Source organism: Botryllus schlosseri, chromosome 14 (assembly GCF_051294905.1).
Source record: "Botryllus schlosseri isolate E-star chromosome 14, Bs_hap1, whole genome shotgun sequence".
In the NCBI taxonomy this organism is placed as follows: Eukaryota; Metazoa; Chordata; class Ascidiacea; order Stolidobranchia; family Styelidae; genus Botryllus; species Botryllus schlosseri.
The window spans coordinates 10,394,001-10,419,081 of record NC_137249.1 but is presented as its reverse complement, the minus strand read 5'-3'; the positions used below and the strand labels follow the sequence as shown (position 1 = coordinate 10,419,081).

The 25,081-nt window shown below is 40.7% G+C and overlaps 2 protein-coding genes across 2 annotated transcripts; one reads left to right on the top strand and one right to left on the bottom strand.

Moving 5' to 3' along the window:
• Window positions 1-739: 739 nt before the first annotated feature.
• Window positions 740-5,301, top strand: LOC145455478 (uncharacterized). The gene has a single exon (XM_080333455.1). The coding sequence runs from the start codon at window positions 3,626-3,628 to the stop codon at window positions 4,835-4,837; it is 1,212 nt and encodes a 403-aa protein (XP_080189581.1). The 5' UTR covers window positions 740-3,625; the 3' UTR covers window positions 4,838-5,301.
• Window positions 5,302-9,550: 4,249 nt separating this feature from the next.
• LOC145455481 (EF-hand domain-containing protein D2-like) lies at window positions 9,551-16,013 on the bottom strand. The gene is made up of 5 exons (XM_080333459.1): window positions 15,820-16,013; window positions 14,467-14,592; window positions 13,887-14,034; window positions 12,523-12,654; window positions 9,551-11,371 (listed from the first exon to the last, which is right to left on the bottom strand). The coding sequence occupies exons 1-5, from the start codon at window positions 15,975-15,977 to the stop codon at window positions 11,240-11,242; spliced, it is 696 nt and encodes a 231-aa protein (XP_080189585.1). The 5' UTR covers window positions 15,978-16,013; the 3' UTR covers window positions 9,551-11,239.
• Between the last annotated feature and the right edge of the window lie 9,068 nt (window positions 16,014-25,081).

Genomic DNA, 25,081 nt, shown 5'->3' with positions numbered 1-25,081 from the left:
ACTTACAAGGAATGAAACGAGCAAGAAAGAGGCGTGGAATAGAGATTATCATCGAAAACACCTGTGCCATCGTGCACTAGGTCGAGGTGGATTCCAGTTTACGAGACCGCAGCTGGTCGTTCGCTATCCTCATATCTGTTCATCAATCAATCAATCAGGTTTATTAATATTTTCATCGATTCAAAACATCACAAGACTGAGATACAATGAAAAGATAGGAAGGTGTCGAAACAACTTGGAGTAGCCTTTAAGATCAGACACCCACCATAGCAATTTACAACGATGTAAATTGCTATGCACCCACTTTAGCCTAGGCGAAGTAAATGTGAGGCATGCACACTGAATGAAGAGTAATGCAGAAGATATAATACGCAAGCGACAAAATGAGGTGGCATGTGGCGGAGGGCGAGGTCGAAGTTAGGTCGTGGTCCGCCCCGGTAGTCCAGAAGACGGGCTCGTATTCATTCAGAAGAAATTGCTTGTATTTCGACTTGAATGCGGACATGCTCGACGACTGTCGGATCGCATTGCGTCTTATCGCATTGTACAATGTGTGTGCGTCTTGATCAGATGAAAATACAATCTGTCTATTGTTGATTATTACAGATCTGGCTACCCACAGCTGCTATAGTGACTATGATATTATCATTGGAATCGGCCAAGATCAGAAGAACGAATCAACCGTGATAAATAAATCCGGGATCACGTGATCAACGGAATTGCGGGAGTATTTGGTTATCCAGTTGGAAACAGTTCGGTAGAAAAGGCGGTTTTTACTGGAACCGCCAACCGCGGGCGTTGTACTTGTAATGTAGCCGTCAAATCTCCGTTTATAAATGAATTGAATGAAATATGCTTTAATGTCTTCTACATTGATAGGTGTTACTCGATATATTCTACAGTTTCGTATAGCTCTTGGTGTCGTAAGTATCATGATATCGGTGCGTTCGCCTCTATCTCGGCGGCCCGATGATTCGGAATTCCTTGCCGATGAGGGGCGGTGATGCCATATTTGGTGATACGATTCTTGATATACAATGTTCTTCCAAATTTTCTGCTATAGTTGCTGACGATTAACCCTGACGAGTGTTAGCCGAAAATATTTTTGTTTATTTCAGCAGCATTATGAAACTACCGTGTTCAATTATTGAAGTTGTGTACCTCCGAGCTCTTGAAAGGCATGAAAGTTTATCAAATTTAAAGCATCGATATGTTAAATTGGCGGCAATGTTGCTCGTGGCTGTCGAACTATTTTAAGCGCATTGGTTGTTCTTGTTCCGGTTCCAAGTTGTAAAGTGACATGACAATGCTGAAGTTAAGCTGAATTATAGATACCATAATTCAATTATGGAATACGAAATAATTTGCGGCGCTTCTTCGTTATACGATCAGAGAGAGTGAGTGCTCCCCATGGTACCGATAAACAATGTTCCCATTGAACATGTTACAATGTGACGTGTTTCACATGATATCAAGCTGTGCTGCCCCTGAACTCGATATTTTTTTCCACGCAGGCGACCTGGGTTCGATTCTTGCCAGTACCCTCTTTCTGAGAGTCGCTGCTTGGAGATCCGGTGATGGGCATGGAGATTTAAGCAAATGAGAAGCAACAAGGATTAGAGTCTGAATGACATGCTGGAGATGCTTATTTAAAACAAACCAAGCATTATTTGATGATATCGTACATGCGTCAGAAAGTGTGGCGAAATTTATTAGGCTGGTCGACCTCAATCACCAATTTGTCAAAACTATGGCGATGAAAGTCTGTGGTCCCGATTCTTAGAACAGGATTATAATTTAAATTTGGGAGCAACAATCTACGAAATACAAGCAATTTCTGCTGAATGAATACTAGTCAGCCCTCACCATTTACCCGACCACGACCTGACATACCGATTTAGCCTTCTGTCACTTGCCACTTTATATTATCTTATTTTACTTTCATTCAGTTTGCCTGCCTCCTTTTTACTTCGCCTAGGCCCAGGTGGGTGTCTGATCTTAAGACTACTCCTAGCCGTTTCGGCATCTTCCTATCATTCATTGTATTGCAGTTTTGTGATGTTTTGAAGTGTTGAAATTTTATGAATAAACTTGAACTTGAACCTTCATATAAGAAAAAGGTTGAGAACAACTGCACTACCCAATCTACCAGGGTCGTGACCAAGTCAGAAGGTTCCGAGTCGCAGGTCAATCTCTAAAGAATTCACCAGCGGCTCAAGTCCGAGTCACAGGTCACTCTATCTGTCACAGTATTGTTGCACATATACTTCCTTCTGTCTTCTCTACAACTTTCACCCGAAATGTCTCTTTGAACTGCAAATTGTGTGATTGAACCACTGAATTTAATTAGTTTAATTAATCAGCCGACATGACTAGCGATCGTGTGAGCAAGGCCGAACTTCCAATACGATGCTAATGTATCTTTACAGCATAATGACTATGCGAAATACGAGTAAAAACCACTTTCACAGTGTGTTCATTGAATATAAAAATAAGTCTTTTGGTTATCGTCATTCAGACTCTAATCCTTGTTGCTTCTCATTTGCTTAAATCTCCATGCCCATCACCGGATCTCCAAGCAGCGACTCTCAGAAAGAGGGTACTGGCAAGAATCGAACCCAGGTCGCCTGCGTGGAAAAAAATATCGAGTTCAGGGGCAGCACAGCTTGATATCATGTGAAACACGTCACATTGTAACATGTTCAATGGGAACATTGTTTATCGGTACCATGGGGAGCACTCACTCTCTCTGATCGTATAACGAAGAAGCGCCTAATTTGCAATAGCTACGACATAACGATAACATAGGTTTTTAAAAGGAGTGCAGTTAAACTTTGAAAAGTGGGCAGGGGGCAATTCTACCCCCCTGCTATAGTCTTTCAATGTTTCTCTTCTACAATATATTTAAGGTGACATTTTCACCTGGCTCTTTTGACATGACCTATGATATAAACTGCTTAATGGTCAGACAAAGGATCTGCCAAAACAGTTGATAAAGTGCTAACGTTACGTGCTGTACGTAACATAGACAGCGCATTGTTTTGTTGCGCTGCATTTGATTTCTCTTTCTCTGCATTTTTGTTCCATAAACCTTGGCAATTTTTTGGAGTAGATTGATGGTCAGAGAAATATTTATATTTAAGAATGACGGTGCAACAGTGGTTTAGGACTGACACTGATTTACGAAGTTGCGTCTCGTGTTGTAAAACCTGCTAATTTGTGAATGTTGACCACATAGGTTTGGCATGTATTGTGTCCCGATCTCTGTTTAATGTCCTGATTGCTGTGTATATACATGTGTGATTTGTGTATACCGTATCAAGTTCTTAATTATAGGCTATGGTACTATAGAATTCTTAAGTTATCATTCCAATGTGTAAGACAAGTGGAGTGTACGCATTTGCCTGATACATCTCTTTGCCATGTGCATTTCTATTCAAAATTGGAGTGAGTCGATGCCTATGTGTCCCGCTTGAAATATTTTTCTTTGTTTAGTTGAACTTTTCCATAGTGGTTTGATTTGTTTTTCGATTGAAGTATATCAACCAAGTTGCTGAGCGATGCTAGCATGAACTGCCCAGTAAACCTGCTACCAGAAGATTGTGAGCACAAAAACTCATAAAAAATGAATGAAGTCATGGAAGCTCGCATTTTCGCCTCACAAACGGTCGGCAGCGAAAGCTTTCTTTCTGATGGCATGCTCAATGCATCTGGTCTTTCTGACAACGCGTTTGCATCAATCAATAAGCCGCAGCCCAACATCTTGAAGAAGCGAGATAACTCATATCATGGTCCTATCAAAAATTTGCCATTTTCACCTTCTCGATTTTTAAACAACAGCAAAAATCGCATGACGAATGCATCGTCCTGCAAAAGCGGAGGATTACAGGACGAAGCGTTATGCATCAGCACAACCGAGGACAGTGGAATTGAAATCTCTAGCTGTGATATTGATCAGAAATTTCCGAACGCGATTACCTCAACCCCAAAATTGAAAAAGCAACAATCTATACTGACAATGGAGCATTCGTTTGAAGTCTCTCGGCTTGGCGAAACCTGCATTTTCTCCGGACCCGATTCTCTATTTGAAGAAAAGACAACGGGCACGACCCCTGATAGAGTCGTTTTCCGTTCGCCACTTATTCGTCGCTTTATAAATGAAAGCGGACCTAGAACCCCCACTCCATTCAAATTCCGGTTTGGCAAAAACTCATTCACCAAAACCGTCGAGACGAACGATCGAGTTTTTGCCGAGCCATCATACACTCGATTCTCAAAGAAGAGATTCAAATGCCGAAGCCCTGTGCGTGAAAACTGCCCGTACAAGAGAAAAGCGAGAAAAGCATTGAATATGGACGGCAGTTGCCATGGGGCAGGTGAAAAATCATGTCCCACAACCAAGTCAGCCGAGTTGTATCGGCCTTACATGTACCGAAATCAATTCTGCGGAAATAGCTTATCGGGTTGGAAAAATGGGAGTTTCTATACAAGGTACTTAGACGGATCGGTCATGAATTATTCAAACTTGATCGACAGCTCGTACGAAGGAACTGATTGCCATGCTGCTGGTAGCTCGGCATTGCTCTCTGACGATTGTGCGTCGAAAAGGTCTTCACAGCAACCACCGCCGTCGTCAAGTAGTTTAATCGCCGAGGGAAAATATTTGTCGGATATGAATGACAAGTTAGTTCGTGTCGCTTGTGGACACTCGGAAGACCAAAAAGCAATGACCCTCGCTGCCAAACGGTATTTGCGATCGATACAAGTCACTCACACCAATGATTCAAAAAGCCTGAAACCAAGTAACCAACGTTATTTTCATTGCATACTTCGTTAGTAACCTTGGGCATTCCGCCGATATACAACAATGAATATGATGGTTCCATGTAAAATAATTCTGTTGTTGTACCGAAGATTGCTTCAGACCGCGGTACAGTGTCATGCAGTACTCTGCAAACCACCTATTCCTGTTAGTATAGAAGTTGAAACTAGATAGTAGTTGCTTAATCATAAGCACAATCAGTGATTATCTTGATATGGTGATTGAAAATGAAAACTGGTAGCGGTGTTAGTCTTTAGCTTTGATATTGCCAAGTGTCTTTTGAAATTCTATGACACTGCCTTGTTAAAATACTCTGCCTCTTTGTGTGCCGATGAAATGCCACCTGTGGCACTGCCATGTCTAAGAATCATCTTTGACCATCATTTCTCGTAATATAGATATTCTTTTTTCTAATTTCTAATTCTATTGTATATAATTATAACTCCACATGTTCCTTATAATATTTTCCGTTGGAATGAGATGTCGTTTATGTTGTGTTCTGGGGTGGTGTTAGTATTATTACCAGCAGTGGACTTATGGTACTGGCACTGACAAATTGAGACGTTAGATTTACAATATGTTGCACAGAATTGCAAGTATCGTCTCGCAAACAAACTTCATGGGATTGCTGAGTCTAATATCCATCATGTTAGTCAACTGCATTACGCATACGAGGTATGTAGGCTGCGTAATCGCGGTATAGTAATGAACTGACTTGGAAGTAAACTAATTTCCATTTCAGTTTATACAGCCTATGGTTTAATAAGTTGTATGTTTTGAATTCCAAGCAACCTTTCGCGGGCCGCACTTTGCTCAGGCCTGTTTTACATAGTGATGAGGCACAACCTGCACAGTGCACACTGCACACCTTCGTTACATCATTTTTGAGAGTTGTGCATTCGTAATATACTTATAGTGAATTGTGCATTTGTTAATATACTAATTATACATACATCTACAATTCTACATTAATTCCCCATTATAGATCAGACGGCATTTGCACAGCAGGGTACCGGTAGTGTACGTAGGCCTACAACATAGCCTCGACAGCATCGTGATGATGCTTATGTTGCAAGTGGCATTGAGAGTGCATGCTGTTGTATCATGTGGATGCAAACGCATCATATATGTTTACCACATAAAGAAATTGAGCTACAATACAAAGGTCGCGTCAAGCAAGTGTGACATTGAAGATATTGCGCCATAAATTTTCTTTCGAACTACGCTTCAAGTTGAGACCACATCATATTTATAGTAGGCTTACCATACGTCCTCTTTCAAGAGGATTTGTCCTCTTTTTTGACTTTTATGAAAGTGTCCTCGGAGGACGCTCTTTTGTCCTCTTTTTTGAAAATTTAGGTCAGATTCAGAGCAAATTGCGAGTGATATGCTGGAAATTAGCACAGAAGTGAAGCTCCGGCAGTCCAGCGGGTGTTTCGGAGTGAAAAACGGTGATTTTAGCTCTGAGCAAAAAGATGACCCTTTTTTTTTAGTCATCCACCTGGCAACGTGGAGAGAAACACGGTATTTTGAGCTCTGATCGAAAAGATTTTATGATCGAAAAATTTTTTTTTTCAAGTCAACCGATTATAAAGTGGGAAAAATTCACCTGTTTTTGAGAATTCTTCTCCGGTTTTGCAAGTGTGAAATTTCTGAAAAAGTGTCCTCTTTCTAGATTTTCAAATTATGGTAAGACTAATTTAGAGCGCCTTCAAGCCCGATTGATCTATTAGAATCCATGCCATTGTCTGTTTTCAAAATACCACTCCTCTCCCCCTTCACTTTTACTTCTTATTAAAGGACTGATTGCATCCTATTTACACCCATCTAGATGTATGTGCGACTCTTTATCTTTTGCCAAAGGCAATTATATAAACATACCCGACATAGGCGGCGACGTACAAAATGCTCATATGTGCGACTCTTTATCTTTTGCCAAAGGCAATTATATAAACATAACCGACATAGGCGGCGACGTACAAAATGCTCAAACGCCCAAGTGATTTGTGACTAGTAATTATTAATAGGGCTGGGCACAATGATTCGAGCACTCTAATCTGAATCGATATTCAATTGCCAGGATATCGGACTTCTATAACATGCGGAGATTTCATTATTCACTCATGCATCTGAACGGGATCATCTTCTTGATTGGTACAAGGATTTCCACGTCTATTCGCTACGACCCTTGAAAAAAGCGCTAAAACCAAATAAGGGGGCCCCGGGCGACCGCCCACCCCAAATGCCACCACTAATAACAGGCATTATATTACATTCTTTGTGGTGGCATAAAATGTAGATATTTGAACTTTGACATATTATATTCGGTTGTGACGTCATAATGAGTGATACTCGACTCGAAGCATAATACGTGATTCAGAATCGAATCACTCAGGTACTCGATTTTGCCCAGCCCGAATTATAAATCAGGCGAATCGACGCGATCTCGTTGGAGACGTCCTTGATATCAATACGCGCGTGTGAACGGACTATTTGAAACGCGAAACCCAGTCATTTTGAATTGAACATTCTAACTCTAATATTCAGTCGCAATTCAATAATTGTGTTATCAGTGTTCCGCGCGGCTGATTTGCGAGAAACGTGTTGCGGAGAGTCTGCGATGATCTCCCGCTGAGATGGTCACGAAATTAGGTCATTCATTCCCTTGCGCGTGGCAATCGTCGCTAGCCTGATTTATCGCGTCTCGAACAAGCCTGGTTCCGCAGGCTGGAACAATCGCATCTGCAATAGGCCCAGTTCACTCTATATCATCGCTTGCCTTCGCAATCGCATCTGCATTTACGGCTTCTGCCTGGTGTGTACGATATCATCGCTGGCTTCCACAATAGTATCTGAAATAGGCCTGGTGTGAAAGATATCATTGCTGGCCTAACTATCGCGTCTCGGGCATAGCATGCTTTGGCTCTTATCTCTCGCTGGTTTGGAGACAATGCGGTCGAGTTGACGCTAATAATTGTTTTATGTCATATGGATTAAAAAGCGACATCGCGAAACTGAATCATCAAATCGCCGCAAACAGACTTTAACGTGCGAAATTTATTCCCGCTAAGATTTTAACGTAACGATCAGAAGATGTGTCTCATGACTTGAGTTCTGAAAGACGACAAAGGTTTGAACTCGCTGCCATCAAGTTCGGACATTTTGATTTGCGAAAACTGTCACCAAGACTGCGTAATGCGCGCGCGTATTTAATTGCTCACCAGAGATCATGGACTCGCTAATTGACAGCACTCCCCCGACTCTTTGGCAAGCTTATCATACGCCTAAAATCGTCAATACGAAGAGATTAGATGATCGCCATTTGCACAATGCACATGCACATGTACTTGACCCGAATTTAATTGATGCTATATTGGTAAATTTGAAAAAAAAAATCCTAATTCCCCCTAATTTTTCGACTGGCTAAGCGCCTAGCCTGTGCTGAGAAGCACCACCCTTGTCCCTTGATCTCTTCTCTCGATCAGGCGCCCAAACAGACAGTGCTTTTTTGAAAACGTGCGCCGATATTCGTTTACAAAACCATTCGTGAGCTAACTAGCTTCGTGATAGTCTTGGTAATCGGAGCGCGAAATTGGAGGGTGTGTTTGCGTGTGCCTGCAAATTGGAATTCATTTCAGCGTAGATTAGGTTCTCTATCAATGCTTTGCCAGTGACATTATTCGGGAAATGCAGCAATACTGCTTCAACATCGATATAATGAGAAAACAATTGTCGCGACGAAGGCTACTTAATACGGTGGATTTCTATTGATAAGATCGCGGCATGCGCCCGGAAGTGGAATTAATTCTAGCCCAGGGGTGGCTAACCTGCGGCCGTCAACACGTCAATTAGTATGTGTTGGCGGCCGTCGACATGCAAATAGAATTTACGAAATGACCGATGTACTCCCGAAATACTTCGCGAACGTAAATCGGAAATGCACCAATGCCGCCCAAATCGCTCTTTTAATCTGCAAATAATTGCCGCGATGCGAGTTGGTCAACGCGATTGCGCAGAAGACAATTACTGATGGGTGCGCGATTTCGCGTTTGTAATCATCATTATAGTATGCTAGAAATATTCGAGAGTTGTCGTGTATTACTTAGCAGACCAGTGCGTAGTGTATTTCGTTACTCACACGGCGTGTTGCGCGTGAATAACATCGATGCAATTCCAGATTCTCAGTGACGTAAATTCTGACAGTTTATCGATGCATTCCGTCTGACGGACTGGTAGCGCAGGCCGCAGTTACACTTTCGAATGACCGTTTTAAGATTTAATTTGACAGTTTATCGATGCATTCCGTCTGACGGACTGGTAGCGCAGGCCGCAGTTACACTTTCGAATGACCGTTTTAAGATTTAATTTAATAACTCGACTGCATGGTTTGATATGAGTGCAGGGCTGGTATTAAAACGTCACACGAATGGGTAAACGCTACACGTACAGTCGTACACCAGCGGCATGTAGTAAAGTGCGTTTTAGTGCGACGATGACGCCATAAGACTTCGCCACCTCGTAAGAAAAATAAAAGTCGGCGCCTATAACCAAGTATGAAGTATACCCTAGTTTCACACAATTCGTCGCCTTCAGGTTTAAATATTCCTACATTGTAAAATGAACTTGGTACTCTTTCAGTTCAGATGAACGTTTGAGTCCAATTGGACAGCTTGGATAATTCTTGGCACTTGCCACCCGCGCACAGTACAACACAAATGAATTAAAATATTGTGCATCCAGATATAGATGTATATATATAAAATTAGCATAGCAAGCAAAGGCACACTGAAATCTTATTAATTAGGACACTGCTGGTCAAGAGCAAACCCTGATTGACAAATGATCATTGATCATATAAGGTGAAAATTACAATGAGACCATACCAAAGAAGACAAGTAGTAGTTGACAATAAGTGTTAAGTATGAGTAATACAATAATTGTGTGGACTACAGAGGAGCAGTGTTATAATAGATATCTCATAAGGAACTCAGTGGTATTGCAAAGGCAAGGTACAGATTACAATCATATTAACTGCCAACACATAATATCACAACTAGGGCTGGGCAGAATGCTTCGAGTCGAGTACTGAAATTATACGCCGCTCGCCACTGGAAGTTTATTTATCATCGAGAATTATAGTTTCGATATGAATATTCCGTGTTGAAACCTTGATTGACCATATTGTAGCATACGAACCAAAGTTCAAAGCTGGGAACTTTACTGGAAATGGCCCATTTCACATCCCACAACATTGTCACCAAGCAGGGTTGTAACGACTCGAGTCAATATTTTCTGATTACTCGAGTCATTTTCACAAAATACAGAATTGACTCGACTCAAGTCAATCGTGTATTGGCTCAACTTGGACTCAAGTCATTGCGCTTGACTCGAGGCTCAGACGGCCAAGACCGACATTGCATTGTAATTTCGAAGGCTTGTAAAGCAACCGCACTGTTGGGATTTCGTCTGTTGGTACTGGTACTTGAAAATGCGACCAGAAACTGCCAAAAGTGAGAATTGGTATATTATAACTGCAAACCATTCGATATCACCAAATAGATTTAAATAAAGTAGGTTTAACAAGACTTTAACTGGAAACTGAGGAGAATGAGCAGTCAACACAATGACTTAGACTCAAGTCATATTACCATGACTCGCAGTCGACCCTCTACTCTCACACTTGGAGTCAGACTTGTTTCGGTGTTGAATTGAAAATGACTTGACTCGAATCAAAACTATGAGTGAGATTGACTCGGAGCTTTGCGACTTAGTTGCAACCCTGTCACCAAGTGCAATGAAATCGGTATTGTCGAAAAAATACCAAAGTATATTTAATGTGATGGACAACAGCCATATTACGTTCTTTTATGACGTCATGACGAGTGATTCTCGATTACTTGACTCGAAGCATATTGCGTGATGCAGAATCGAATCACCCAGGTACTCGATTTTGCCCAGCCCTAATCACAACATGTTGGTATTATTATTAGGCATGGATCATAACCACACTGCCATCAGGCAGATCTATTCCAGTTTGTGGATTGTACTTGTAATAGCGAAAGGTTCAAATAAAGACTTGCTCATCTCGTGCGTTTCTAAATTCCGGGTGTATATCTTTTATTTGATGATACGATTGTAGGCAGTACTAATCTGTGATAATATTGACAGATGTAGATGTTTCAGATACTGGGTTTAGAGACGCAATGGTACAAGTCTTGACCTCAAATCAAGTCACAGGCTATGAAAACATTGATAGTGGTTTCTATATACAAGGACAGGTTATTTTAATACTTTAAATGGCGCACTTGTGATATATTATTCCAAAACACGGCGTAATCGGTATGTTACTTGGTACAAAAGTAGGCATAATATGGAGATTTGGATAGTGTCTCCGTTATTTGCATCTTGAACAGACATTCACTTGAACATATTCGCTTTGGCTAAGAATTCCTGTCGTCTCGCCTTCTTCACCTCCGCTTCTTTTCGTCGCTCCTCTTGCTCCGCCTTGATCTCCTCCTCAAACTTGCTGGATTGATTTAGTTTTTGCGCCTGCAATAAATTCACGACTGTACGGCGTACGCGGAAGTGTCAGTGGGTTTTCAAAACCTCTCATTCGCAACCTCGTCACATGAGAAATATTTGTGCACTTTATCCTGATCCACAGAGGTGATCAAAGTAGTAGCTATCGCGACACACAAGCAGACGTAGCAATATCCGTGACTGGGCATAAGTACGTTAGATATATTGGCATATGTATAAACAAAAAGCTTTGAAAAGTAATCAAATAGCTGAAATAATACACTGGAAGTCAAGTATGTAACCACTTTCAATCAGGTTATGGCACTGCACATTATACAAGTAGGTCTATCAACTTCCCGTACGTCTTGTGGTAGTGATCGTGAAATGTAAGATGGCTGGTCAATGATTTCACTATATTTTAGCTCCAAAATTGGTGACCTGTGTTTACTCAGATTATCATCAACTACTTTCACTTACATTTCATTTACTTTCACTTCAATCCAAGTCTGAGATGGATTGAAATCTTTGACTATCAATAGGGGACAATCAGGCATTAATGAGTTGAAAGGTGTTTGCCACACTGCTGTCTGAGTGAAAAATCACAGAAGTCTTCCAACCAGTGTGAAAAGTCTGCAAGTGTCACTCGGTACTGCTTCTATAAATCAGACCAACAAGTACTTACGTCTGGACAGCTAATTCTCATGGCTGTCAGCAACTACTTAGACCAGTTCTACTTGGGAAAAGAGCAATACACAAGCAAATAAATGTTGGCTACCACAATAACACAAGATAGCAGTTTTGAAGACAGAAAAATCGCACACAGAAAAAAATCCACTACTCGAGCTCACTGCATTACACAAATGAGCAATCAAAATTATTCCATAGAAGTCAACAATTGATACTTTCAGCATTTCTCAATCATCCACACATCAAATATTTTTGACTAAGATTACATTACCTAAATGCCAACAAAGAAATGACAACAGACCATTAACTAAATAAACAATATGATAATACATTATTGTCACAACAGAGTCATTTCAGATAGCACAAAATATGCCCATGTTATAAAACCGAAGTCCATGGAAAGAATGCCATAGCACAAAGAAAGACTTGGGAGTTCTTACAATGAAGCCATTGCGATCTGAGATTAAGAATCACCAGTAGCCTATCATGTATACCTTGGCTTCGAAGAAATTCTTTGCCCCGCCAACGCCAGCTTCACCTACATCAATTTCAGATAAATCTGCAATCGCTTGGAGCCCTTCCAGTTCCAACTCTCCACGGCTTGCTTTCCGAAAGATTAAAAGAAACTGCACAGAACAATATGGCAAAACTGAATCACAAGAAAAACAAAATGTCCAAGTGCATGTGGGCACCTCAAGCCGTGCAATTATAAGGATAGGATAAGGACTGGTCAAACATAGTAGGCATATTATGAGTAAAGATATGACAGTACCAAAGGGAAAATAGTTCTTATTCCAAAATTATATAAATAGAAATCATAGAATTTCAATCCCTTTTTAAAAACATATTCATTGCAGAAATATATTAAAACCCAAAGCTTTTCGAGCTGACACTCTTCCAGGGCAATCATGTATCTCATGTTGTTTGTTTCTATGACGTCATAATTGGCTGTATGCAATGTAGCTAGATGCATGTTTTTGAAATTCTCTATTTGCTGACGATTGCCCTTGAAGAGTGTCAGCTCGAAAAGCTTTGGGTTTTAATCTATTTCTGCAATGAATATATTATAAAAATGTATATTAAAGTTCTGTACCCCAAAGAGTCTCTTCAAATGTCAATCCCAGTTCACAACAGAACGAAATTTTTTGGAGATGATTGAAATGAAAATATCATATTCAAGGGACAATAGTCCACAGAATATATACAACATAACCAATGCGACCAGTTCATTGAAGGGGCGAAGTCAATGAGACAGCATAAGAGCACCGGTATTGCAAATGTCTCAGTGCATATTAGTCATTTCCTGAAGTACTATAACTTCTGAAACTACAGTAGTTCCATGGACAGGGATGAATTCAAACAGCCGGTAAGATCATTTCGATTGAATTACGCCATTGATCTGCTACAACAGTTGCGATTTCCTTGTTTACCTATCAAGCCATTATAGCTCATCTAGCTGAACCAACAAAAATAACACACTGTCATAAAATATAAGCTACAATAATGGCAGTAAAAACAGGTTTCATGGAAGCAAATATTGGCTTTACTCAGCAACTAGAGCCTTACAAACATGGCAAATCAAGCAGAATGATGAGTCTAAGTATCTTATTTTCTTCATGCTGTGTGTATTACTAACAGAACAAGGTTTTCAAATATTTGTATTACCCTCGAGAAGGCACCCTTTGATGGAAGTATCAGACAACGCAAAGCAGAGAGAACCACTAAACTGATAATGATATTTCTTGAACTAGCATAAAGAGTTTCTCTTGAAGTATCCCATGTTAACATCTTTGGGTGATTTTGTTTAATGCTTTAAAATCGTAACAGTTCGGCTATTCCACATACAATATTTTCTTACTTCTCGGAAATTCATTTTTTTGTCCATGTCCTCATCAACTTCACTTATCATGGCTTTCAGCCCGACATGCGTCTGTGGGGCACCCAGCTTCTCCATCATCAATTTCAATTCGGTCAAATCAATGAATCCATCCTTTCCGGTATCATATCTGCCGGAGATTGAAGAAACGTTGACAAATGCATGTCATTCATAATTATTTCAACAGCCCTTGAGCTAAGTAACAATGCAAAGTGACATCATGGGCCCAGAACTCTTATTTATTTGCATATTGCAAAGTTTTATTCTGCCATTATCGGATGATGTTCTGTAATCTATAAACAGGAATTGAAACTAAGCATATGAATATTTCAATTATATAGCAAAACGCATACAAAATACATTGGATGGACACACCAGGCGAAGTATGTGAATGGCTTGCATTTCAGATATTATTCACAGGTGCTACGCCACCATCGTACTAAACACCATTCACGTTGCAGAGTATTTTGGAAGAATGTCACCACTTACGTAATCACCAGAGATCTAGAAGTCTAGATATCCCTGGTAATAGCTATTAAATATAGAATTCCAGTTTACTCACTTCTTAAAAATTTGTTCAAATTCTTTGATTTGCTTCCGTGTGAACTCTTTAAATTCCGTGTATGGATTGAACACTTTTGTCGACCGAATTTCACCAGATTCAATGCCGTCATTTATATTTGCTTGCCTAAAATGTTGTGAGCAACAGCAATTAATGAGACATCAAACACGTCTTGCATGGTGACACTTTCATCATCAATAACTACACCAGTAGATTTAATTTCGTGATAACATGTATTTCAGTATGGTAGTTCAATAGCCAAGAATTATAGGCGAAAATTTCAAGGACTTTTGACTTCACATCAATATGGCCTGGCATTTTTCGAGTGTGGTTGGAGCCACGATCCATCTGTTGACGAGTTGTATTTCACTACGATCAGTTGTCCTGTATAAGGATAGAGGTTTGAAATTTATTTCCAAGAATTCCAGCGCATTAAGTGTGCTGGACAGAACCGAGCATTAAGAGGTTCAAAGCATCGCACGCTAACTCAAGACGTCCAATAGTTTGTCCACTGTAGGAAAGAAAATAATTACTCTGGAATCAAAATAACTTGAGACTTTGAGGTTAAATTTTACATCTTAAAAAATTGTATTAAACAAGAGTCATGCTACAGCCCTTCAGGTATAATGTATGACTGAATAGGAAATTACAATTGACTTCAAGATTTTGTCTGAACTCTTGCTACAATCCAGACTGAAATCGGTGGTTGTTTTCGACAACATGTTGTGCGCGACAAACGAATTTCTCGTGTGATTGGAGAATTTCATCCGCGTGACGGAAATATTTTTCACTCTGATTCAATACTGAATTACTTATTAAACGACACAATGTGCCAAAATAGACCTGGTATATGCTGGATTAGGGTTACGCCGTATATTCGCTGTTGCGAAAATGCCACGCTTACTTGCGTTCAATTCAAAACCCAAGCACCTTATGGATTTGGACTCTGGTATCGCTTTGTGACGTCAGATATAAATACTCGCGTGACGTTGTGCGTGCCGTTGCCACCGATTCCACTCTGGGCTACAATAAGATATAACGATGACCGTGTGACAGATGATTTGTCTACAAATATTTCATGAAATTGCTGGTAGGCCTACACTGAAAATCCCTTTTCTAGCAGACTCGGACTTAACGTCATAGGACTACGTGCAGTTTCTTTACTGCAAGTGGAATGACCCAACAAGCTTCAATGCATGATAAAATTATGAAGAGTTTGGTCTTTCCGTGCATATTTATGTGTGTCGACTGCCTAGCCCACACTATTAAGATCCTTGATCCATAGTGAGTGAATAGTTGATAAAATTGAAGATGTTTGTGAGCATGAGATCCGACTATAATTACTCATAGTACCTATTCAGCTTATTGGCAAGCTCTGTACTTGCATCCCCGCCTAATTCCGGCTCTTCTTCGTAGCTCTTGATTTTCACATTTTCTGTGGGAGGTGCTTCTTCACCGTCATTGATTTTGTTTCTTCTGTTTAAAATGTTTGCTAATTCGTTATCAGCCATCTGTAATATTTCACTGCTATTCACCTGTGAAACTAATAGAACACTGATAATTCAAATTACAGTGTAGGGTGAGCATGACTAACACAGCCTGTACCACAATTCCGTAATGAAGAAATATAAAAAGACGCGCTGTTACTGTATTCTCGGTGCTTCACAGCAGAGGCGCGCCGGATGTCTTCATTGAAGCATAGCTTTTCCTACAATGTTTACACCACTGGTAGTCGATTTACGATTTACGCAGAGATGAGCATGGATTAGGATTAGGTTTTGAAAAAACAGGATTTGTGAAATTTTCTCGGATTTGGATTGGATTTGGATTAGACATTTTTTTCAGAACGGATTAGGATTTGGATTGGATTGACCTATTTTCTGGGAGATTGAAATGTCGTGTGGCGAATGGCGACAAACTTTATTCAGATCAGGTATTAATGTATCTAAGGTCACTAAGTTATCTTGAATCAAGTGAATCGTTGGTTGTGAAATAAAATTTTCGAATCTCTCCATTGCATGAATTGGTATTTTTTCTGAATTTCCAGTTGGAATCGGATTAGGATTGGACGGACATGGACTTGAATATGTAAAAGTTATGGATTAGGATTTGGATTTGGATTTAAAGGTTCGGATTTGGATTGGATTAGGACATAGAAATTTCAAATCCGCTCATCTCTGGTAAATTGCTACGGGTCGGGCACATATACAAGGCATATGCAAAGAACAGAAAGATGAACTAATAACCGACGATTCAGGCCGAAACTGTAATGGATAACGTATGCATGCAACTTTATATTTACATCATGCCAATTTTCTTCATTTTATTCATTGTATCGCATTTTTTTTGTGGTGTATTGAACTGATAAAATTGCTAATAAACCAATGATGATGATGATGAAGCTGCCGACCTAGATAAACCTCCAACACTTAGGTAGGAATTCAGGAGTCGATCTCTGTCGGACTTAAACCCGCAACCCATTAGTGTTGCAGCTGAGGATTACACTACACCAGGGGTCACCAACAGGGCCGTAACAGAACTTCGTCAGGCCCCCCAAAAAAGTTTGGTCTTGGCTAGGGTTACTGGGTTACCATATTTTTGAGACATAAAATCGGGACGCTCTTTAGCGCCCACTAGCGGATTTCAAAATGAGATATGAGCTCATTGTGGAATGACGTCACACTGGCAAAGCTTTGTCTATCGCAGTGATGGGCAAACTACGGGCCGCATGCGGCCCGCAACACCGTTCTGTGCGGCCCGCGAGAATCTGGAGAAATTTTTCAAAAATATTGATAGAATGTGAACTAAAAATCGAAATAATGCAGGGATTCGATCAACTTTTTCTTAGTATATTCCACAATGGTTCTCAAACTGGTGGGCGCCCCCCTTGGGGCGTGAAAGCATCTGAAGGGGGGCGCGAAGCTGAACTCAACTGAAAAAATGTTTCGCGCTTCGCGTGATATACATCCAATTCATACTTAACCTTTGTACGTAACCTTCTATGCCATCAAACTACCCGTTAGATTTGCTAGCATCCAGGTTGCGTTTTGTGATATGACGATAGGGGGGCGTGAAATCTTCACCATCATGAGGGAGGGGTGTCTTGAAAAGTTTGAGAAACACTGATCTAAGGTATTTCCATAATATCAGAGCGGGATAGCTACAACAAGATTGACATAATTTGGATGACGAGTGGGATTTCAGATTGGCCATGCACTTCTTTTTTGATTATTTCGGTGATGTGCTTAGAAAACGATTCGGGCGTGCCTCAGGTAGATTCGTTGTCTGTATGCGTATGGGTATTTATATTTTATCTACACATGGTAGAAGCGTGTTTGAAGCTAACATGGTTATAATGCTGTAAGCATTGTGTCCTGGAAATGGAGCAAAAGTGGAATTAGTCAATCTATGAACATATCGCTGCTCACAGATTTAAATTTCAATCCTGTTCTAAAAATCGGGCCAACCGACTTTCATCTCATAGTTTTGACAAATTGGTTATTGAGGTCCGCCAGCCTATGAAATTTCCCCACTGTTTGTTTTTGTTTTGACACAGGTACGATATCATCAGAGCAATGTTTGGTTTGTTTTAAATAAGCACATATATTATCTTCATGTCCTCACTATATAATCAAATATCAATATTGCGTTTTGGTTTATAATCCCAATTTTATATGGTGCGACCCGCGAATGGATTCAGATGTTGAATGCGGCCCGCAAGCTCAAAAGTTTGCCCACCCCTGGTCTATCGACTAGAGGTGGTCACGATCCGGTCCAGCAGCGTGTGGTTGTGTGTTGTAAGTTATAACTAGGGCCGAAGCCACCTTTTTCAGCCTCCTCCCGCCCAAATAAACAGTGATCGTGAGCCGATCGTAGGGTAAGCGATGCAACTCCTGACTCAGAGGGATTATAACAATTTTGAGTGAGTTTAAATAAATGAACTTGTATGGGGGGTGCATTTCTACGAAAATGGTTGATTTCAAATCGTATTTTGGCATGCTTCTAATTCGAAATCTGACAAAAGCAATACATTTTTGAAAAGAACTAGTTTCATACTTTAGGATTCTGCAATAAAAAAAATTTGGAAAATTTTGTTAGTTCAGCAGTACCTTATGGCCTTAAAAAGCGGGACGTTTGGCTGACTGATTGGGACGCCGGGACAAGACGTTAAAATGCGGGGCTATCCCTCCTAAAACGGGACGTATGGTAAGCATAGTCTTGGGCCTCCCATAGGGTTATAGACCGAACTTCGGCGATACCCTGTTTACCGCTATTTATCATATTCGTGAGGACTTTGTTTAGTGAATCAGCTTTTGTCGCCTAAGCGCGCGAAATTTCTAGAATTCATGGTTGAATCGGCCAGTATGATCGGGAATTGTATTGTTATCAATTTTTATCTTCTCTCTGCTCACGTAATCGGATTTGCCGGTAGAGCTGAGTGAGGTGTGTTTGAAGAGGTAGGGCCACTCAATAATAATTAAACATCTTCGGGCGTATACCCGTTGGCAGGAACGAAACCGCACCTCGGCAGGCCCCCAAAAAGGGGGGCTTGGGCTCCCATAGGGTGATGAAACGACCCCTCCATCACGTTGTTCGCTTTTGTCACGAAAGAATCTGTAGGCTACTGTATTGTGAGCCAGTGCGAGGCGCGAAAATTTTCGATAATTTATAATTAAATCGGTCAATCAGATCGGCGATTGCATATATATTATGCTATCAATTTATTGTCCTCTCTACTCACGTAATTAGATTTACCGGTAGAGCTGAATGAAGTGTCTTGAAAACGGGAGGGCCCGTAAATAATAATTAAACATCTTCGGGCGGGCGTACCCGTTGATATGACTTCGTTACATGATGTTATTTCGTGACTTCCAGTCTGCTGTCTCCCTCCGTCTACCCGTAGGCTACCAGACTCAGTGCGATAAAACTTCTAAGAGAGTCTTTTAAATCAAAACATCTCATTTCAACTATAGCTACCCACTAAGATTTTGTAAGAAATCATGAATTACTTGGCACCATGTTGGTATAAATTACACAACAGTAGTCAAATCAAATTTTAAAATCATGTCACACTTTAGACCGGACATAATGTTATCTGTTTCTATATCAGTCAGTGGGAAGACTGGCATTGCATGCTATCAACTAGTCCAGTGGTTCTCAACCTTTTTGTCTTCGCGGACCCCTTTGGACCGTTACGGACCCTCGTGGACCCCCTCCAGTTTTAGTTCATATTTGGCTCAATTATGGTGCAACCGTCATCTGTCGTGTGCAAATATGGACTGTATAGGCTTGTGTTGAACAGCAAAAAATGACCTTTCTTGAAAATAACACCGTACTATTTATGTAGGAATTCGAGAGACTTTTATTATGTCAAAGCTAATTTTGCAGCTGTCCTGAAGTGCGTGGTCGTGTCTTGAAAATCCGCATCTTAGATTTGATATGAACGAGTGCCGAAACTATATTTCCACACATGTAGATGGAGGCTAATGTAATATTATCGAATGTAAACATAGAATGGCAACGACCTATTTTGCGGCGTCATTCCGCTTCGCTGTGGCTATGGATCAGAGATGAGCGGATTTGGAATTTCTATGTCCTAATCCAATCCAAATCCGAACCTTCAAATCTAAATCCAAATCCTAATCCATAACATAACATAACATAACATGGTTCGGTTATATTTTTATCTGAACAAGTCACACACAATGTACAATGCGATAAGACACAATGCGATGTCATGAACAGATAGGAGGGTGTAGAACGACACGCATCAGTAGCGATCTCTAACATCCACCTCGGCCTAGAGTGCCCGATGTCACAGTTCTTTTTCGATGTTGATCTCTTTGAAGCCGCGGCCCTTTCTTCTAGTTCTTTTCCATTCTTTGTGAGTGCTTTCTTTCGTCGGGTCTTTTTCTGGGCTTTTTTGTCGCCGTAAGAACAGCAACGGCAGGGGAAGAGGAGCCCAGATAAACCTCCGACGGGAATCGAACGCGGTTCGCCTGCGTGCAGGGCGCTTATCGTAACCACTACACTATCTCCCCTTTTTCATATTCAAGTCCATGTCCAATCCTAATCCGATTCCAACTGGAAATTGAGAAAAATGCTAATAAATGCAACGGAGGAATTAGAAATTTTTCTATCACAACCAACGATACCCTTGATTCAAGATAATTTAGTAACCATAAGTACCTGATTTGAATAAAGTCTGTCGCCATTCGCCACACGACATATCAATCTCCAAGAAAATCGGTGAATCCAATCCAAATCCTAATCCGTTCAGAAAAAAACTCTAATCCTAATCCAATCCAAATCCGACAAAATTTCACAAATCCTGTTTTTTCAAATCCTAATCCTAATCCATGCTCATCTCTGCTATGGATCCAGAATTATATTGCGTAAGCGACTTTAGGATTTCTGTCAATCCAAAAGTTATCTTTCAGAGCGCAGAATTTACTGAATCTGGTCTTGATTGAAAGCTACTGTTAACATTCGATAGTAATATGAACGCGTAACGCTTCCGACGACACTTTTGGTGTGCTCGCAACATTTATGGCAGCAAAATGAAGAAACACATTTTAATGAACTTATCACATTCATTTTTATCTAGCGTTTCATCCGGAAGTTATTCCGCAATAGTGGTTATTTACACAGGATGAGATTAATTTCGTGGCGACGTTTCAATCCCTTCCTTCATTGGGACAAAATAGCGAAAATACTTTCGGAATTTTTATTTGAAACGACTGGTAAGTGGTCAGTAATTGGATGAGACTGACAACTTCAAAGCGAAAAGGTTTCGCCAATTCGAAGTCACCCTGATTGACCTTACTATCTCCATGTTTTTATTTTTTCTACAAACCCCCCCAAAACGTTTCTAAACGGCAATGTGTTTGTATCTGTAGGTTATTGGCATTTTGGCAATCAAAATGAATTTGCACAGTAGGCCTATGATATGACATATGTCAGACGATTATTCTGATGATGTGAGTCATGAGGTTTTAGTAGTTGTGGAGCGAAACTGCCTCATGTTTTCCCACATTAGAAAAATACATATTAGATTTTCAATCACATTGCAAATTTTTATGTCTCGCGGACCCCCTGAAATTGCTTCGCGGACCCCTAGGGGTCCGCGGAACCCCGGTTGAGAACCACTGCCTAGCCTAATGCCCTGTATTCAGATATGTAACTTGACACTGCAACTACGAGTGAGTGTTCCAGATGCGCATTAGTGAAGGGTGTTATTTGTTTGTTGTTGATGAAGATCATGCCCCAAAAGGCAGATTCACAACGATAAGTTGTATAAAACACGGTTGCAACCTTCATAGCTGCTGCGCAATGCGCATACACCACCGTACTCTTCCGTGTCAACAAGGCACCCAAAGTTTGCTGCTGCGGGGTAGGCTTTGAGGTGGGCGTCATTTTGCAGTGTTACAATTTCAATCTCCAACTGTTCAGCATCCAGACATGACAGATTTCATTAAACCGGACAGCAGCAACGATTACAGAAAGTTAGAAACATGGTAGGCTACTAAGCTGCGTTGAGTATAAGAGAAACAAGCTGTGTTACAAAAGATGCAATACGTAATGGGAATACAGCCATTGAATATCTGCTAGGGGTGACCAACCTTTTCAGCCAAAGGGACACATGCAATCAGTAGGGGTCTCAGCTTTCCCGTGGCCACTTACTGGCCACAGATATTTTTGTGGCCGGCCACGAATATTTCGTGGCCGGCCATGAAAATGCGTTGTCTCGTGGCCGGCCACAGTGAATTTCATGGCCGGCCATAAGAATTCATCGTGGCCGGCCACGAGTTCATGGCAGTGATGAGCGGATAGTGCTGTTCGAGACTCCGAATCCCTCCGACAACTTTAGTGTCTGAGGAAAACTCCCTCCGACTCCGAACAGCTCAATCCCAGACTCCGAGATACTCCGACTATCGGAAACTATGCTCCGACGAATCTCGTCAAGTATCCGAAACAGTGGCAAGCATGGTACACTTGGTAATGTATTTTACTAAATTAATATGATAATATGATTGGCCTCATAGTATTGTCTACTCTCCAGTCCCCAATTGCAATGCAGATGGCTGATTTTTAGTACTTGGCAATCATTTTTGCAGGTTACCTGTCATATTACAACTTTACAAGGTGTCAACTGTCTGTGCTTTGGTTTGTAATCATAATCAATAGTGTATTCTTGGCAGAGCTATCCAAAGATATCGGAGTGACAAAAGTTACAATGCTCCGAAATTCTCCGAAAAAATATCTGTAGTAAACTCCGACTCCGCTCCGACTGTCACAAAATCGGCAAAACTCCGCTCCGAATCCACTCCGACTCCGCTCCGATGCTCATCACTGGTTCATGGCCAGTTCGTGATTTTGTCACATCTAGTTGGATCAAAATCCGCCCTTTGCATCCAATTTGAGAATAGTCAAGTAGATCTTCTTCATTTGCAATACGAACTTGCTGGTGGCAAGGTTTGTATAGACGACTTCCACTATATTATCGCACGTATTTAAGTTAAATTACCACTTTATTGAGTAGTTTAGGGATGGGTTCAAAATTTGCACGGCTTTACACGTGTTACCTTCTCTGTTCGCTGTAGAAATGAATTTAATTCCCACTGACTATTGAAAAAGTACTCTGGGACGGTGCGTTGTACTAACACCGAAACATACGTTCCTTGAACGTTCTAGAATCTAGATAAATATTTGATAGAGTAATGTATGAGCGTACTGCGTAGCCTACATCTTATTGCTCGGTCAGACGAACGTCTTTACATTAAAACTGGTGTTCACACAGATTTCATGCCAGGCGATCAACACAATGGGATTGCGTGGAAAGATAAAACCGTGGTGCAGACTCGATAGCCTCGCAGTTTCTTCGTATCTCCATCGCCCAAGCCCATTAGTGATGCAAACGTAGATAATCTGACTCCCTGCCCCTCTTTCGTTTTCTACATAAAGAAACCGTCATATTTTGCTACAAAAAGTTTGTTTATTCCGTTACCAATTTCACAAGATCTGAAGCAATTGAAGCTATGATTACAATCATTCACAATTCATATACAAGTAGTTGCGTGAATGCAATGTGTCCAGTACACGCTTTTCACAGAAAACACCCAGCAGGGGCACGAGAGATCTGATACACTTTACACGGCGATAAGTATTTGCACTGCATTCAAATGTCGAATTATAATGAACGATTGGGACTTGTCTGTGTCATCAAGATTGTTCGCTGAATTGCACATTGTTCCCTGCATCAACCACAAATATATCATGCCTATTGCTCAATTCGCAGGCTTGGCATGGGCATTTTTTCATAGATCGATGGCGCTGCATTTGATGTCGCATCGATCGATGATGCTGCTTTAGATGACGCAAAGTATCAGAAGTTATCTATTATTATAACAGTAATTTAATTATATAGCAGGCACATTTACGTCTTATGCCCACCACATCGGTTAGCAGCTTGATCTAACAACGACATGTGATACAAAACGATCCTTGCACCCAAGTAATCAAGTATCCTCTGGCATACACGGCATCTTTAGTGACTGCGAAATGCATCTCATTCGTACATTATTTGCTTCGACCTGGAAGAACGGCACCTAGTTGGATATACAATATACATTATACATACAAATTATATAGGATCGGAAACGTGACCAAAATCAAATTTCTGGGAACAAAGCCCCACATTTTACCAGTATGACCGGAAGGTTAGGCTACATCGTTGCCTTTATTCTACATCTACAGCACATCTGCAGTGTGTCAAGTTCATGTGCTGCTACAGCATAGAAATATTCTTAGATTCATCGACAAAACTCTCATCGTGCAAATGAGTGCAAGCTCTATTGATGCTGAGGATCTCGAACGTCGTATGTATTGTAGAGCAGTACGATAATCAAATATGTATATAACCGTATATCGCGGACTCATCATAGACCTGATACAGAAAGGAAGGATTGTATCAGCCTGGCATTATCCAATTCACAGCTATTGAGCTATACGAAAGATAACAAACTATGGAATTGTTTGCAACTAAGACATATCAGATCGGGGGAAGCACCGGCCACAGCGAGCTGCTCTGTGGCCGGCCACAGAATGTAATGTGGATTTCACAGCTTTTCTGGAACTTGAAACAGATTTTCCACATATTCTTGGTTCTTTGATCCCGTAATTGTTTCGTTCGGGTACTTTCATTACGGTATTTAGTATTGAAAACAAGAAAACAGGTAAAATGACGGCATATTGACCGATCCAGTATCTCGATGGAACAGATTATGCATTCAAGGAGGTATATAGTCGAGTCTACTTAAGCGTAAATCGAAAATCGGCAGTGAATTAAGACAAATTCCCAGTACGGTATTGTATTATTCATAAATTCATCAGGGCAATCCACGAAAGATTTTAAACTGCCCCTACAAACATCCTTAAACTGCATGATCAAATATATATGTATTACTTATTCGCACCGCAGACTCATCATAAACGATAAACATGGTTGAAAAATGAAGGGCCTTATCATCATCATATTGTTAATCGTAGGTTTGCATATTTACAAAATAAAACTAACTATACAATCGATTGCAATTGCAACTGCAACGGCACAATG